The sequence below is a fragment of the Felis catus genome, chromosome C2 (genome assembly GCF_018350175.1).
Source record: "Felis catus isolate Fca126 chromosome C2, F.catus_Fca126_mat1.0, whole genome shotgun sequence".
NCBI lineage: Eukaryota > Metazoa > Chordata > Mammalia > Carnivora > Felidae > Felis > Felis catus.
In genome coordinates this window covers 81,691,367-81,708,779 of record NC_058376.1, presented here as the reverse complement: position 1 = coordinate 81,708,779, position 17,413 = coordinate 81,691,367, and the positions used below count along the sequence as shown (strand labels likewise).

Below are 17,413 nucleotides of genomic sequence, written 5' to 3'. Positions count from 1 at the left end.
AAAAGTCACAGGACTGTCTAGCTTGTTGAATGTACAAATAGCAGAAGATTATTTGTCTAGGAATTTTAACTTTTGCTGTGAGCTTTTTTTTTTATTCTCTTAGGCAGAATGTTAATATTTTCTCCGTTTTGATTAGCCACTGTTGGAAGCAGCAGTATGCTTCCTGAGCTTTTGCTTTTATCATGTTGGCAAAATCCTCAAACTATTTTGCCGTTTACAGTCCTGCTTTTATTTTATGGTTTCAGGGTCCATTTCATTATATCATTTAAAATTTTTCATCTTTTAACCTGAGTTTTATCACACTGAGATTTTTTTAGTCAGGGTGGTGCTGGGGATTGAGAACGTCCAATTTTACAGAGAAACTGGAGGTTAGGTAACTTGGCTGAGGTATTAGAATCAGGATTACACTCCTTGTATCCAAGTCCCAGATGTTACTATGTTGCATCCTCTCATAATTTTGAAGTTACAGGGTAATCAATAACTCCTATTTCGAGAAGCTTGTCAGTCGGAGATCATGAATATTTATGGTGGACTTTCCTTTTGTATTTGACCTTCTTCACTTTTTATGTTTCTAAGCTCTCAAAGAAGTCACATGGACACATTAAAGACCAAAGGCTGGGGGGAAGAGCAAAGTCACGGAGTCAAAACAACTCAGTTTGTTCCAAAACAATGTGAGTTCCCAGATTTAGCCCTATCTCCATGTATTGACCTTAGTTCATGTGCATACGAAATTGAGAAATGATGTGCTAGTGAAAGATGGTGTACCAAACTTTAAAACATTGTTGACCCAGGGCATTGACTTGGTTTTATTCAGTACAAGTACTTTAGTAAAAAAGCGATTTCAAGATGAAGTAGATTCATAAAATACCTCTTGATTGTTATTCTTAGCTTCTACACAGCAAGTATTTTGTGAGCCTAGAGTTAGTTTCTTAATATTTATTTTGTTAATTTCTTCATATTTCTCCACTGGCTGTTCACTAACGGCACTAAATGATAAGTGAATGTCTTGATACTTTGGAAACTGCGTAAGTTGAAATTCTAGCTATATGGTTGGTTAATAAAGGAAACATTAATCTTTTCTTTGTCATCTTCGCAGATAGAGTTGTTGAAACAAGGGGACCTCTATGCTCAGTGAGAAGTGAGAAGAGGTACATGGTTCAGTTCATTCTAAGTTTTCTTTTGATGGATTATTTTCTTTGTAAGCTATTTTTGTGAATAACTATGTCTAAAGACTTATGAACTCTACTCAGCTCTGGTAGCTGGTTAGCATATATGGGTACACGGGTAGCTGTTGTGTCTAATGCCCACCCTAGCTCAGAGGGTGCTCTTCTCTTCTGGGCTTTAGGGGTTGGGAGATGCAGGCAGGTACCACTTGGATAGGAGTGTGGTTGTGGTAGGCATCTTTAGGCATTAGCACCTCTAGTATAAGAACAGTGAAGGCAGTTCTGTGTGCCCTTAGTATTTTGGATGATAGTTCCTTGATAACAGAGTTTGGGGTAGACTATGGGCCATTGTCCAAATCTGGTCCACCTGCCTATTTTTTTAAGTAAAGTTTTATTGGAACACATTCATGCTAATTCATTTACATGTTGTCTGGCTGCTTTTAAGCTATGATGGAAGTTGAGAAAATGTGACAAAAATTCTAAGACTTGGGGCACCTGGCTGGCTCAGTGGTAAAGCATGTGGCTCTTGATCTTGGGGTCCTCAGAGTCGTGAGTTTGAGCCCCATGGTGGACATAGAGATTACTTAAAAAACCCACAAGACTTGCAAAGCCTAAAATATTTACTATCTGATCCTTTTTCAGAAACTTTGCTGACTCTTGGTTTAGAGGACTATATAAACTCAAGGCAGTTTTTATTTACAAATTATTAAGTCTTATTTCTAAAACTAGTGTATCATTTACAGGTTAAAATTAATCCAGTCTAGAGGTGCTTGGGTGGCTTAGTCGGCTAAGTGTCCGACTCTTGATTTCGGCTCAGGTCATGATCTCATGGTTTGTGGGTTTGAGCCCAGTGTCGCGCTCTGCGCTGACAGCATGGAACCTGCTTGGGATTCTCCCTCTCCCTCTTCCTCTGCCCGTTCCCCGCTTATTCTCTCTCTCTCTCTCTCTCTCTCTCTCTCTCTCTCTCTCTCTCAAAATAAATGAATAAACATTAAAAAGTATATATCCAGTCTACACTCTCCCAATTTTTTTCCTCAGGTGTTGTTCAAAGGGGAAAATTTCTGATACAGAGAGGACAGTTGGACTCAGACTTGAAAATGAAGGTGTAAGTGGAAACCCTAGTTCAATTTTATATCATTTTACTCTTTCAGCTGATTCACGTTAAAGTTTTGGTGCTCATGACAAGTAAGAAAGATGAAAAATATTACTTTGATTTCTAATTTTGTTGTTTTCTTTGAAAAAGCAGCAGGCATTGAAGATACACAACTTCTGGCTTCCTTCTGAATTCCTGGGGTTTTACCTCTGTATGGTAGCCACCTTTTTTTGTGAGAGAGACCAACTTGCCTCCATCCCAACCCTTATCTGTGTTGCCTGGCTTCTTTTGGAGAATTTTTAAAAACCATATGTCTCTAGGAAAAATAGGTTCAGGATTTCTTTTCAGAGTCAAGATCTCAGATTTATTTGAAAATATTAGCAGTCTTAGGCTTAATTGGATTTAATGTTTTTCTATGTAAGTATTGGAACAAAAAGTGTTCCAGTGATCCCCATACCAACACTAACATTTTAAACAATAGTAGTAGAGTGCTTTGCTAAACACTCTGTATCCAAAAGAAATACATTACTAAATTAAATGCGAGCTTGAAGTTTTGGATTACTTCACATTTTAGATACATGGAAATGCCAGAGTTTAGGACACTGATTTATGTGAAGTACCAGTATAATCAAGTTTTTCTTCTCCCATTAGACCTTTTTGTAAGAATTAGTCTGAAGGCTAAGTCATTCGTTAAGTTCTAGGTCTCAGAACTTCCCCATCCCCGGTAATTTGGAGCGAAGCCTTTTGTATTGAGTTAGCATTTATCACCTATGGAGCACAAACTGAAAGAAGAGAGGAACTAAGCCTGAGAGAGGAAAGAGAGGGAGCATATTTGGAACCTGGCTAAAAACTACATCCTGCTGGGGTGCCTGGGTGGCTCAGTCGCTTAAGCATCCAACTTCAGCTCAGGTCATGATCTGGTGGTCCATAGGTTCGAGTCCCTCGTTGGGCTCTGTGCGGACACCTCTGAGCCTGGAGCCTGTTTTGGATTCTGTGTCTCCCTCTCTCTCTGCCCCTCCCTGGCTCACACTCTCTCTCTTTCTCTCAAAAATAAATAAACATTAAAAACAAAACAAAACAAAACAAACAAAAGAAACCAACTATCTCTTGCTTCTATTCTTGCTGAACCTGAAGGCTTTGCTGCCCGGGAATGTGGGGAGGGGCCACCAGCTGCTAGTTTCCTAGGACCAGTATACCTGGCAGTCAGCTAGAGTGAAGAGTACAGGCTAAGCATGCTGAGACTAGTGTGGTCCTAGTCTGAAACTCTATTTGTAACTCAGTTTCTTAATTTTAAAAGTTGGTCGACTAGATAACTGAAATTTAGTATTAAACATTACATAGGGTCACAATATGGAAGGGTATTGTCAGAGTTTCTGGAATGTTGGCAGAGTTCTATTTGTTGACCCAAATGGTGCTTACATAGGTGTTAATTTTACAAAAAATTAAGTGGTACATAAATGTACATTTTTCTATATGAGTAATTATTTTTCTTAAAAGATGAAATAGAACAAGTTTACTTATTATAAGGATTGTAATGCTTTATTCTGAGTGATGGGATTATGGGTCTTTTTTTTTTTTTTTTTTTTTTTTGCTTTTTTTAAACATTTCAGAATGTCCTATAACCGTCTTATTTTTCCACTGGCATAAGAGAGCTGAAAATACTTTCCTTGCTGCCTCCAGGGAAAGTGATGAGTGTTCTGTTTCATGGTTTGTAATTGAGGTGTCCTGTGAACCTTAGGTCTTGAACATTTTTTTTGTTTCATCTTGCAGAGATAGATACACAAAATCTCCTTATTTGGGAGATTTGCTTTCTCTCTTCTTTCAGGACAATGGCACTGTTTTATGTTTCATGTGTTATGTATGTTTATATGTGTAAATATCAAACATGTCAATAGAATATAGAAACTTTTTTGATCAGAGGAGGGGACACCAACTGGAACCTGACCTATCCGAAGAGGTGTCGGCCCGACTCCGCCTGGGCAATGGGAGCAATGGCTTACTCAGGAGGAAAATGTCAATACTTGAGACAAAAGAAAAACATTGCTCGGGCAAAGAGAGGGATAAAAGGATGGATGATCTTCTTGAACTTACAGAGGTATTACTTCTTGTGTTGGTCAGAATAAGAGGTGTGTTTTTAAGTAGCCCCAGTTATTCAAGACTTGAACAAATGTTTTGTTTTGAGGCGTTTCTCCAGGCTAGGGATGAGTGTATGAAACAAATCAGGCCTAAGGGCTGTCCAGTCACTGGTTACATTGATCATTAGTGATCTGTGAAGGTGGCCTAAAGGATCAGATTAATGTTCAGCAAATGTGAGCAGACATATGTGTCACATATCTCGGAATATAATGGGTTCTTTGTAGATTTTTTTCCCTAACCTTCAAATATTTTGGGTTACATAGTATGAGTTTAGCATTAGAAATGAGTCCATTGTATTTTTTAAAAGTGATTAGTGAAAAACTAAGGAAATGAAAATAGTTGTAAATTCTCATTTTAAAGGTGAGCCCACATTGTGGCTTATTTTCCAATGTTGTATTGGTAGGTGGTAGTCAGTCCTAAGCAGTGAGTATCTGTTGAGCACCTACTGTATGTTGGACATGCAAGTGGAGAGATCCATAAAATAGCACAATTGTGTGTAGTGGGAGAAGCAGGATTTAAAATACTTGAATGAAAATAATTTCTGTTGGGTTTATAGATTCAGTCTCAGTAGCTTGAATATGCGTTTATCTGTGTAATTCTTCAGAGTAAAGCCATCTATTCAATGAGGACTCAGTTGCTGGACCAGTGCCTTGTTTTCCAGTTTCTCCCTGTTTGCTTATTTCCTTCATTTCCAAACTGCATAGTATCATCTCTTACGGGTCCTAATTTTATTACTTTGCTATGTTTAAATAAAAGTTTAGTAGGTAAATAAGGAAAGTGTCAAAATACTTTAAGAGTATTGTGAAAGGAGCAAAGACTAGAAAGTTAGACACCCCTGGGTTCCAGGCTGGGCTCTTAATAACTGTGAACATGTAACCTAGGTTCTCTGAGCTTTACTTCTTATGTAAAATGGTGATAATACTTTCCCCACAAGGGATTAATGATGTGCTTCAGCATCTGGTACCATGTTTGGCTCAGAGTGCTCAGTAAATGATAGTGAGATCATTGAAATTATAAATATAAATGTTATTACCAAATTATTGTTTCCAGAAGCTAGTAATTGAACTAACATTTTTTATAACCATTAGTAAGTCTACTTTGTATTACAGAGATGAAAAGCTTTTTTAAATTTCAGACTTTTGAAATCTGACTGTTGGTTCTATTTAAAATACAACCTCTGGACTTTCTAATTCAGGACATGGAAAAGGAGATCAGTAATGCCCTGGGTCATGGCCCACAGGATGAGATCCTAAGTAGTGCTTTCAAGTTGCGAATCACTCGAGGAGATATACAGACCTTGAAGAACTATCATTGGCTCAATGATGAAGTAAGTTGTCTCTCCCTCTCCTCCCTGTTCTGTCATTATGCTTAACCGTTACTGTCCACAGCCAAAGTGATTTCTACCCAGTTATAATAACACACTTTTAGTTTCATTTAAAACAGAAACACTTCATGGGGTGCCTGGGTGGCTCAGTTGGTTAAGTGTCCTACTTCAGCTCCGGTCATGATATCACAGTCTGTGGGTTCGAGCCCCGCCTTGGGCTCTGTGCTGACAGCTCAGAGCCTGGAGCCTGCTTCAGATTCTGTGTCTCCCTCTCTGTCTCTGCCCCTTCCCTGCTCATGCTCTATCTCTGTTTCTCCCTCAAAAATAAATAAACATTAAAGCAAAACAAAACAGGGGCACCAGTGAGTTTGAGCCCCACATCAGCACATCAGGCTGTGTGCTGACAGTGTGCAGCCTGCTTGTGATTCTCTCTGTCTGTCTGTCTCTCTCTGCCCCTCTCCTCCTCTCAAAACAATAAAAAAAATAAATAAGTAAAAAACCAGAAACATTTCAAACCTTAAAATGGTAGTCAATTCTGATTGTTTGTTGCCTTTAATTAATAATGGTTCCCTCTTCTGCATCGGTGCTTTGTTTCATCCACCACTTCATTTACTAGCAGTTTTCAGTACATTTTTTTTTTTTTACAGATTGATTTATTTGTTTTTAAGTAAACCCTATGACCAACATGGTGTTTAACTCACAACCCTGAGATCAAGAGTCAACATGCTCTATAGACTAAGCCAGCCAGTGACATTTTGATAAACCTTGGGTGTAGCTGATGAGTTGAAGGAAGCAGCAAGTGATACTTCATTTTAGATGAATTCTTATAAGAGCCATTTTATCTTTTCAATGATAAATAGACTGATCATTGTGCATAAATGTATATGTAAAATGTCTTTTTTCTTTATTTGTGCAATAACTGCAAAAATTTGCCTAATTGTCGTCTTGTATCCTTACATACTTAGCTAAAATGAGTTTTTACTTCTTGCATGTTTTCTAGCTTTCCTTTCCCTAACTCCCCAAAGTCCCTGCATTTTCCCCCTTTGCCTTCCTCCTCTCTCCACCAATGACTAATGACCCATAAACACATTCTTGTAAAACTAGAATTTTTGTTTTACATTATAAATGTTATATATTTATTATAGAACATTAGGAAAATACAGGAAAGGTAAAAGAAAAATATCATTCAAAAGTGCCACCAAAGATAAACAAAATGTTAATGTTTAGGTATATTTTCTTCCTGTTAATATTTTTATATATAGTAAAATTTATAAATAGTAAGATTCAGTTCTGTTTCATATTTTGCATATTATTGTGTGTGATATAGTTACATACACCTTTTCATTATTGCAGACTTTCTCCTTGAGTTCCTTCCCATGGCTCTCTTACTCACATGGTTCAAAAGTACAATTTCACTCCTTCTTAGTCCCTCCCATTTTGCCCGGATTATCTTTTATTTTCCATTTTCTGCAGTAAACGGCCCTTTCATCCCCATCTCTAGTACCTTCTTTTCTTGGAGCTTCTTATCTCCAATTCATCCTAATTCAGTTAGGTAGAAATGTAGTTTGGGTAATGTACTTGCTATGTTCTGATGTTTACTCCCTTGGTATTACAGGTCATTAATTTTTACATGAATCTTCTGGTGGAAAGAAACAAAAAACAAGGGTATCCAGCACTTCATGCGTTCAGTACTTTTTTCTATCCCAAATTAAAGTCTGGTGGTTACCAAGCAGTGAAAAGATGGACCAAAGGGGTCAATCTCTTTGAACAGGAACTTATTCTGGTGCCTATTCATCGGAAGGTACATTGGAGCCTGGTGGTAAGTTGAGAGGGGTAATTGTTGGAGTTTATATAATGGCTGTGTTCCCTTCCCTCTCCTTCCTTCCCCTTCCCTCCCCTCCTCTCTTCTTGTAAATGTTTATATATTGGGGTACCTGGATGGTTCAGTCGGTCAAGCGTTCCACTCTTGATTTGGGCTCAGGTCATGATCGAGCCCCATGTCAGGCTCTGTGCTGATAGTGTGGAGCTTGCTTGGCATTCTGTCTCTCCCTGTCTCTCTGCCCCCCACTCCCACTCCCACTATCTCTCTTGAAATAAACTTTAAAACAAAAAATAAATAAATAAATAATAAATGTTTATTTACTTATTTTTGAGAGAGAGAATCCCAAGAGGCTCCATGCTGTCAGCACAGAGCCTGATGTGGGGCTTGAACCCACAAATCATGAGATCTTGACCTGAGCTGAAACTGAGAGTCAGATGCTTAACTGATTGAGCCACCCAGGCACCTCTGTAATAGCTGTTTTCTTGGATAATGAAGTCTACCCTTTTCTGTCCAGTTAAAGTCCAGTAGTACATATAAAGTGTACTCTGTAGAGTCCTTTTTTGTTCTTGAGTTGAACAGCTTAGAAAACTAGATGGCATACAGGAAGACAGGAAAGGGTTTTAGTAACACATATGTGCTCTTTATTTGATTTCCTTAGTTTTGTTTACAAGAAGGTACAGATATATTATAGAAAAGTACAGATATAAAGCAAAAAGCAAAAAAAAAAAAAAATCTCTTCATTTTGAGAAGACCACTAATGTTTTGGTAAATTTCTAGGCTTTTTTCCAGGAATTGAAATATATAACTTTATAGAAATGAAGCTCATATCATCTGTGATATTTTATAAAAAATGTGTCTTAGACATCCATTTATGTTGATATGTGTATTGACTTTTTAAAAGAGGCTTTATTTTTAGAAATAAAATTCTCCTGTTGTGGTTAAGATGTATCTAGATGTTGTAATTTTCCATTATAGGTGATAGACCTACGAAAAAGGTGTCTCAAATATCTGGATTCTATGGGACAAAAGGGCCACAGGATCTGTGAGATTCTCCTGTAAGTAAAGGCTAAAAAACTTCACTGTTGGGTCATTATGCTCTTGTTAGGTGGTCTATCTTCTATCCAATCCTAGGAGGCTCTGTTGGGTGATGGTCTAATGTTAAGTGAAGGCTATCTTCTCGGTTATTCAGGAATTGACTTGAATTCATCTTCTTGTCAAAAAAGAACCTAATATCTCATCTTAACTGAGAAGTTTTATTTAGTAGCATCATTAGAAACAAGTTTATCATGTGTTATATCTTATTAGAATCCTGTGATTTGAATTAGGTTTCTTTGGGATTGATACATTCTTCTGAATGTTCTAAAGAACTGTTAGCTAGGGAGTCTTTTTTTTATTATTATTTTTTATTTTAGAGAGAGAGAGCACGAGTGAGGGAGAGGGACAGAGGGAGAAAGAGAGAGAGTCTTAAGCAGGCTCCATGCTCAGCTTGGAGCCCAATGGGGACTCGATCCCACGACCTTGGGACCATGACCTGAGCTGGAATCAAGAGTCGGACACTCAGCTGACTGAGCCACCCAGGCACCCCTAGCTAGAGAGTCTTATTTCTCTGATTCTTAAACCCAGTCATGTCCCTGTGCTTTCCATGATGGTTGGGTTCATCTCAGAACCAAGAGGTAACTTTTAAATTCAAGCATATGGATATGGTTTGTAGGCAACTATTTCAAACAGTAATTGCTAGAAACCTGCCTTTAAACCATAGCCACTTACTAGCTGTGTAACGTGCTGACATGATTTTCACAGTGAGGAAGTAGTTCAGTAAGAGCAGTCTATTTTGAACCCCTGTGGCTCACCAGACGCAAATGGGGGTTCTTGTTTGTAATTTTAGTAAAGATACTTGGATAATTTTCATAAGGATACTTAAGTAAGGAGCCTTTTAAATGAACAAGGAAATTTGTTATTAACAACAGTTCAATTCTCTCTTTTTCAATATTATTTTAGTGTAAAAGATCCTTTATAGGTATTTATCTTGAATAGAAAGTTTAAACAGAAGAGAAAAAAGATTTAAAAAAATCAGAAGATACACCAAATTGTTTATAAAGCAGTTATTTCCTCCTAGTCTGTTTTGTTTAGGATGTATATAAAATGTGCACACATACGTACATGTGCACATACACATATGTAGTATCACATACATAGAAATGTTCTCACTGAAATCATACAGCAAAGTGAGCTGCTGTTACAGTTACAAAAAAGTTACAAAAAAATCATACTTCTGTTACATTCACTCTTCTTCTTTCTCTGCCCCCCCCCCCACTTCCTGTGGGTATCCGAGTTCCTCTCCCTTTCCTGATGCTCCTGGTTCAGCTTTTCTGAACTTTTTTTGCATTATTAGTTCCCCTGCCCAGAGAAAAATTTAATTCCTCCATGGCAAGACAAAATAGTGCTAAGGAATAAGAATTTTTGTTTTGTTGGGTTTAGAGGGCTACAGACCATTGAAATATGTAAGATTTTTGCCTTCCCAGAACCAATTTCTACAGCTTGGGGCTGGTAATGCTCCCACTGAGAGTGCATGCCCTAGCAAACCCATGCTGGTTTACTTTACATGCAGCTTAGGGTGAGAACCCAGATGCCTGGGTTGAATTTGATGACCCTTAGGAGATCTGGATAAAATTAAATCACTTTTTTTTTTTTTGTAAATAGTTTTTTTTTTTTTTTTAATGTTTATTTTGAGAGAGAGAGTGCACACGTGCACGCAAGAAGGGGAGGAGCAGAGAAGGAGACACAGAATCTCAGTCAGGCTCTGCACCATTAGCGCAGAGCCTGATGTGGGGCTTGAACCCCCGAACCACAAGGTCATGACCTGAGTTGAGATCAGGAATCAGATGCTTAACCAACTATGCCACCCAGGTGCCCCTTAAATCACTCTTAATACTTAAGTATATATCTCTTAGGAACAAGGAAGTTTCCTTACATAATCACAATGTCATTATCACACTTAAGAAAATTAGCAATCGGTCATATGTAACATATGGTTCATGTTCTGGTTTCTTCAGGTATGTTTTATAGTTTTTTCCAAATCCAGGAAGCCAGTCAGGTTCACACATGGACTTAATGTCTTTTTAGTCTAATTTAAAATAGTCTTCCTTTTTTTGTTTTTCATGGCAATGACATTTTTTTTTTTGTTTTTTTCTTTTTGTTTTTCTTTTTGTTTTGAGTCTAGGCCCGTTGTTTTTAATCTATTTATTTATAATTGAAGTATAGTTGACACATAATGGTACATTAGTTTTAGGTGTATAGCTTAGTGATTTGACATCTCTATAGCTATGCTGTGCTTACCACAAGTATATAGGTACCTTCTGGTTTATCTTTCTGTTTAACTTCCAGCATAGGTAACATACAGTGTTTTATTAGTTTCAGGTGTGCACTACAGCCAGCCTACTGATTCGACAATTATAGAACATTATTTGTGCACATCACGATACGTGTCCTCTTAATCCCCTTCACCTGCTTCACCCATCCCCCACCACATTTTATGTCTATTGTTAAGTGAGAAAAAGCGAGTTGTAAAATGAAGTCCTTTTAAAAATAGGATAAAGTGTATGTTTTTACATTGTGTGTTAGGGGTGGAGAGCTAGAAGAATACACAGCAAACTATTAACAGTAATTACTTCTGGAGTGGCTATTATAAGGTCTTTTGCATATGACATTTTACAGGTTTTAATTTTCTAAAGCATGTACAGTTTTTATAAGGAAAAACTTCAATTTAAAAACCGGAAGCAATCACATTTTTAAAAAAGCTAATGGAGATGGATTTGTGAATAGCATGTCTGTTAACATCGTTTGTAATGTCCTTTGTAATCAGAATGGTAAGTCTCCACAGGGATTCATCAATATATTCCTTCTTTGTTGTTTTTTTAGTCAGTATTTACAGGATGAAAGTAAGACCAAAAGAAATATTGATCTAAATCTTTTAGAGTGGACCCACTACAGCATGAAGCCACATGTAAGTAATGATCCGTCTGTATCTGAAGTGCTTTCTTGCATTTAGTGACAGAGGCCTGTTAGTAGACTTGGCTTCCTCCCTCCCCTCACTCACTCATACCCTTAGGCATGCATTCTCCTGAAGTGTACTCTTAAGAATTATTACCTACTTCTAAATCTTGAGAAAGGCAAGATTTAACTAAGATGCCTGCTTCTTAGCCTTATTTCTTGTTTAAGTCGTAAACGTTAACTGCATGCTAGTATGTTTCTCAGAAAAGCAAATAGGTTAAAGTCAGCCACTTTTCTTGTTTGGTGCTAATGAAGGTTTAAAGTTCTTGTTACTTCTCTGAGAATTTTGTTTATTTAGATCTTAAGGGTCCCGTGCCACAGGTTCTCAAAAGAGTCAAGTACGCTGTTTGTGAATATGCTTTGTATTATACTTGCCAGATTTGAATCTCATTCGGGGTTGGAGATTGCATACATTTTGAGTCCTAATGGCTTCTTTTAAAAGTAAGCCACATGAATTCAACTTTAGCCCTCACCTGTGTATAATGGCTCACCTGTCCCACAGGATTTTCCTTTCTAAGTTGAATGATTTAAAGGTTGAGCTTTGAAATTTCCTGAGGAGAGATATAAGGAGATATAAGGAGAGTCTGTTAGGACGAATGCCACGTTCTGGTGTGGGGAACGTGATAAAGGAAACAACTTCTCTTCCTTTGCGTATCGGTGTCCGTAGTTCTCCACTCTGAGAGCTGCTGTGCTCAGGAGAAAAGCACGAGCTACCTACCATGTGCGTGGGTGTCACACATGTTCAGACAGTCTTCTTTTTTCACAATAATCCTCTGTATTTCTTTGAATAAAAGTTAGCTGTTGTCATCTAGAATGTTTTCCAGCAGGGGCTCAGACTCTCTCTTATTATTGTCTTGTGCTCCGCTGAGCCGGCAGCCAAAGTGTGTAGGGTCTGGCCAAGATCAGGGCAGCAGAGGCCTGGGGAGTGTGTGAATTTACCTCACTTAGATCGGTTTATGATGCCTTTAGCACTGCTTGCAGGAAGCTGGGCTCTTGCTTAGGACAAAATTGAGCCATCGGAGCAAGATCTTGGTTAGTTAAAGCCTATCAAGAAGCTTTTTTCTTTCTCCTGCTTGTTGTGGGGGTTGAAAGTTTTCATCCTATTTTCTTGGCTAGAGAAGCTAAACCGTGCAGTCTTCAAGTAGGTTCGTTGTGTTGTATGTGTGTTTCTGATTGTGCCACATTTAGCCCTTTTCAGAAAAAAGTTTTTTTAATGTTTATTTTTGAGAGAGGGAGAGACCGAGTGTGAGTGGCAGGGAGGACAGAGAGAGACACACACAGAATCCAAAGCAGACTCCAGGCCCCAAGCTGCCAGCACAGAGCCCGACACGGGGCTCAAACCCACAGACTGTGAGGTCACGACCTGAGCCAAAGTCGGAAGCTTAACCGACTGAGCTACACCCAGGTGCTCCTCACATTTAGCCCTTTTCAAAAGTTATAAAGTGCTTCTGAAACCGTTCTGACTAGAATTCCTGTTCCTAGTAGTAAACTTTCTTTCAGTTTGGTTTCTTGATAGGAGAGCTGAGAGAAGGAATTCTCACTTTGCTTTTTTTTTTCTTTCCAAAAAAATATTTTCTGTGTGGGTCACATACTTCATGTCATGGTTAGGGTTTTTATACAACATAAAGACTGTGTTTGTGTAGTACCTTTAACGTACACCTTTATAATATTGTTTATCCACGGGAATATTTGTAAGAAGTCAAAGGAGTTTGTGTGTGATGAAATTTTATGCCTTTTTCTCCCTTTTTTTTTTTTTTTTTGTAATTTTAGGAGATTCCTCAACAGTTAAATGGGAGTGATTGTGGAATGTTTACTTGTAAATATGCAGATTATATCTCTAGGGACAAACCTATCACATTTACTCAGGTGAGTGAAGATCCCTCCTCACCTACTTACTTGTTTCTAAACCAGATAAACTTAGAGCATGTTACCAGTGCCTGGGTCACATTAAGGTCTTAATAATGGTGGCTGTGCCACTATTATTATTGCCGTAACCCTTGGGCATGGCCCTGCACTTGCTGGTCTCAGGGTTTGTCACTGCCACTGCTCTTATGTTTAGTCTTTGGTGACCAGTGAGACAATTTGCATATGTCTGGACTCTGGAGCTCTCTAATTCCTGAGTATTACTGATATTTCTAGCTAAAGGAGGAGGCATGTAAGGTTTTTCCCTCTGGAAAATCAGGCCTCGTGAGAATTTAAGCCACAGGTGTAAGCTGTAACTACAAATACTGCTTTTTCCCTTCTGTGCTGGTTATTTGGGGTTCTCCATTTGGGCGGGGATTATTAGAGTGTGTTGGGAACTCTTGAGAATTAATCTGTAATAGTGGATTCTCAACCTTTGTGTAACTGAAGACAACCCCCTGTAAGACACATTTTTCCTAAAGAGACCTCATTTTGATAAATGTTGTCTACAAACTGTACTTATTGAATAGGACTAATAACCCTCTTTCATGCTTCTAGGGCTCCCATGCTGAATTAAGACAATTCTAGTCTAAAATAAAGGCACTTATTAATTGGTTAGTTTGAGTAGTTTTACTAAGAATAAATGTGTAATTTTTTACTACAGGTTTCGAGCTATTTAAAATAACTTACGCATCCATGTGTTAAGGTGTGTTAGGCCCCTGTAGGTAGGAAAGCCCTAGTTTATAATAAAGTGGTGTATTCATCTTATTATAATGAGACATCAGGAGTACCTCAAGGGTGTGAACTTCTGATTTCACTAAAAAGAGGACTAGTTGAATTACAGGTGATTTGGATTTGTCTTGCGTGCTGCTGCTTTTGAAAATTGGCTCCTGCAGTGATGATCTTAAAGCAGAATATTAAGGCATTCTGTTCTTTGATGCTTCTGAATACAGGGAGTTATTTGCTCTCTGAGACATGAGGTCTGAAGGGCTGAAGCTGCCATTTGAACAGAATTGACAGTGTACAACATTTGGTACACAGAAATTTTTTAATGTTTTTTCCTTTATTTAAATAAAGTTCGTGTTTCTCAAAAAAGCAGAAGATACTCATTTTAGAATGTTCTGAAAATGTACGTAAGTAGAAAAGTTTGGTCTTATGCCACCACTTGGGTGTTTCCATTTTGGCACATGTTTTTGTGTTATGAGGTAGTTGTTGGAGTCTACGTGTAATTCTGCATCCTGCTCAGATTTTCCTTAGCATGTACAGATGCTTATGATACATGCAATATAATAGCATTATGGCCTCATTTTTTTTGGCTTTGTAAGTCTGAACCATGACATGAGAGAGTCAAGGCTATAGAAAGGACATGGGTTATTTACTTGATTACACTTGCAGGTTGACGCTGTGCACGGTAATGTGTAACATACGTGTCGTTTGTGGGTCCTCTGCAGCACCAGATGCCTCTCTTCCGGAAGAAGATGGTGTGGGAAATCCTTCATCAGCAGTTGCTGTGAGAATGCCCCGCCCGGTCCCTCTAGCTGCTGGTGGTTCTTTCACGGAGGACGGATGTTTCCATATACCTCATGCATCGTGGGTTCAACAGTCCCCGCATCGCCCCTGCTGGCTCACAGGTACTGGGCTGTACGACGCGCACGCAGGCCTCTCCCTGCACCCTGGGCCCGACTTGGTGCGTGGACCCTGTGTGTGAGCCTGTGCCTGCTCAGAGCCCTGGACTATTCAACCCACACAAGAACAAACGCTAATTAATACTTTTTTTTTTAAGATTTTTTTTTTTTTCCCTATGAATGTGGGAAATGCAGGATTTATTCTATGATTTGTTTTTTGTGTGTTTGTTCACGTGTGTTCATTCGCTCACTCATTTACAAACATAATGGCAGTGGCTGTTTGCTGCTGCTCCACAGTTAACTCTGAATTACCTGTTTGAACTATTTATTTTTGAAAGGAATGTTAATCAAGCTCCACTCCCAGCTGAAGATCAGGAGGGGAATCAGTGGGGGGAGGAAGGAAGTGTTAATTAACTTCCCGAAGGCTGGAGCAGAAACTGCCAACTTGAAGCTGGAGCTCTCGTTCTTGAGGCTTGGAAGTGCCGGAGAGGAGAAACCTTCTCCTTGGGTAGGGCTCTCATTGCCTTGCAGAGGACGTCTGACACTACGGCCTTGGCCTGGGGGTGTGGAAGAGTGGAACGGTGGCCTAGGAACTCTGGCGATCCAGGAGTCTTCAGAAGAGTGGTGGTCATCCTAAAGAGACTGCTCTTTCTGGGAATGAGCTGACTTGGCTACTCTTGAAACTGGATTTGAAGTAACTATAAACCCTAAAGCTTAATTTTCATCCCAGATCTGGTTGAGTATAAACCTCAGAATTGTAAGGGCTGGCCTGGGCTGTTTATTTCAAGAGATACTATTCAATGTAAAAGCTATTTTTCCTCAAAGTTTGTTTTTTTTTCTATATATAAAGCCGAAATTAAGTTTTGTACTCATTAGGATTTACATCCCCCCCCATTCCACCCCCACGGAAATTTGGAAGAAAATTTAGTACTTGGCTGTGAGGCTGCCAGTTATACAATAATCTATTTTGCATATGAAAGTTTGTATTTAACTTTTTTGTTCATTAAAAACTTTACAGTGGTTACGCATTTTTAATTTCAGAAAGTTTAGAGTTGGTCAGAACATATTTTGCAAGATCTAGTGCCTAGTGTTGCTTTTTCCGATGTAATAAAGGTTGTCTGGCAGAACCTGAAAAGGATATGCTGAGATGATTTCTAACCCTTCCCTTGCTTAAACCTCCCACACTTGCCCTGGTGCACAAAAGCAAGGGGGTGTAAAACCGGGAATATTGGCCACGTGTTCGCGAATCCGCGTGTCTGTCATCCGGAGGGCGCGGCCGCTGGTGGCGGAGGCAGGGTCCGGTTTCCCTTGAGGGGAAGTCTTGGGATGGGACCTGGGGCTGCACTGAACTTGATGTGCCTACTTGACGGGCACACCACAGGCCGTGTGCTCGATGGTGATGAAAAGAGTGAGCTGCTCGTGCCTCAAGCTTAGGCTGCACAGAGCCCTTTCCTGAGGCTGCTGGAGCTGTACCGGTGAGTCTTGGGATCAGGCGGCTGACACAGCCAAAAAGCCGAGAGATTGGGTCAGCCTTATACTAAAAACCTGGTGCCCGCTCGGCTGTCTTAGGTTTCACCTGAGAATTGAGCACTTTTGTTGAGATCCGTTCTGTGTTGGGTACATCCTGTGAGGAGTGGCGGTTTGTAGTCTGTCCCGGTGAGTGACGCAGTCGTGTTACACGAGTATCCCAGGGGCTTCTTCGAGCAGCTTTCACTGAGCTTTCCACTGATGTGTACTCTTCAGGATGGCTCTTAATAATCTCCCAGGACATCATGAGATCAGTAAGAGCGGAGCGTTAAGCTAGAGAATAGCATTCTAGTTTACCCTGAGTTCCTGGATTTAATAGGAGATCCCACAGGCCGTGCTTCTCTAGGCACTGACCTCTCTTGGTGCAGAGAAACTTGTTGGTAATAGAATTTTTATATCTAGACAGCTTATGAGAAAAGCAGTCAGGTGATAAAATCAACAGCTGATCTTAGCGGTAGCAAATAATCAACATAAAGCCAGCGAGATGTATATTTTTTTAACTGCAGTAGTTTGGGGATCTGAAAAAAAGGTAGAGTGGACCACCGTTCGTTTTTAGTAGGCAGTCTCTCCTAAAGATTCGTAAAGATGGGAAAAACACAAAAACCATTGGTAAGCGTCTTTCATGTTTGAGCTTATACCAGAGCTGGGATGTGGTGGGAGGGACACGGAGCTGGGGCATTTGGAAGATGTTCTGGAGACCCCCAGAGTCTACCTCAGTTGCCTAAGACTGTCAGAACTTCTGATCCTTTCCTCTCCTGAAATCCTAAGCAC

General features: G+C 39.3%; 1 protein-coding gene across 5 annotated transcripts in view; it reads left to right on the top strand.

The window, feature by feature from the left end:
• The window catches only part of SENP2 (SUMO specific peptidase 2), a 31,617-nt gene extending 15,367 nt beyond the window's left edge, over window positions 1-16,250 (top strand). For 4 of the 5 annotated variants that reach the window (XM_003991836.6, XM_019840022.3, XM_023260326.2 and 1 more), the window contains exons 8-17: window positions 577-671; window positions 1,097-1,148; window positions 2,202-2,268; window positions 4,175-4,351; window positions 5,588-5,719; window positions 7,332-7,535; window positions 8,514-8,593; window positions 11,457-11,541; window positions 13,359-13,454; window positions 14,942-16,250. In XM_003991836.6, coding sequence (XP_003991885.1) covers window positions 577-671; window positions 1,097-1,148; window positions 2,202-2,268; window positions 4,175-4,351; window positions 5,588-5,719; window positions 7,332-7,535; window positions 8,514-8,593; window positions 11,457-11,541; window positions 13,359-13,454; window positions 14,942-15,004 — 1,051 coding nt within the window. In that variant the 3' untranslated portion in view covers window positions 15,005-16,250. The remainder of the gene's footprint in view (window positions 1-576; window positions 672-1,096; window positions 1,149-2,201; window positions 2,269-4,174; window positions 4,352-5,587; window positions 5,720-7,331; window positions 7,536-8,513; window positions 8,594-11,456; window positions 11,542-13,358; window positions 13,455-14,941) is intronic. The other variant, XM_045037175.1, reaches the window with a different exon arrangement.
• The last annotated feature ends 1,163 nt before the right edge of the window (window positions 16,251-17,413 follow it).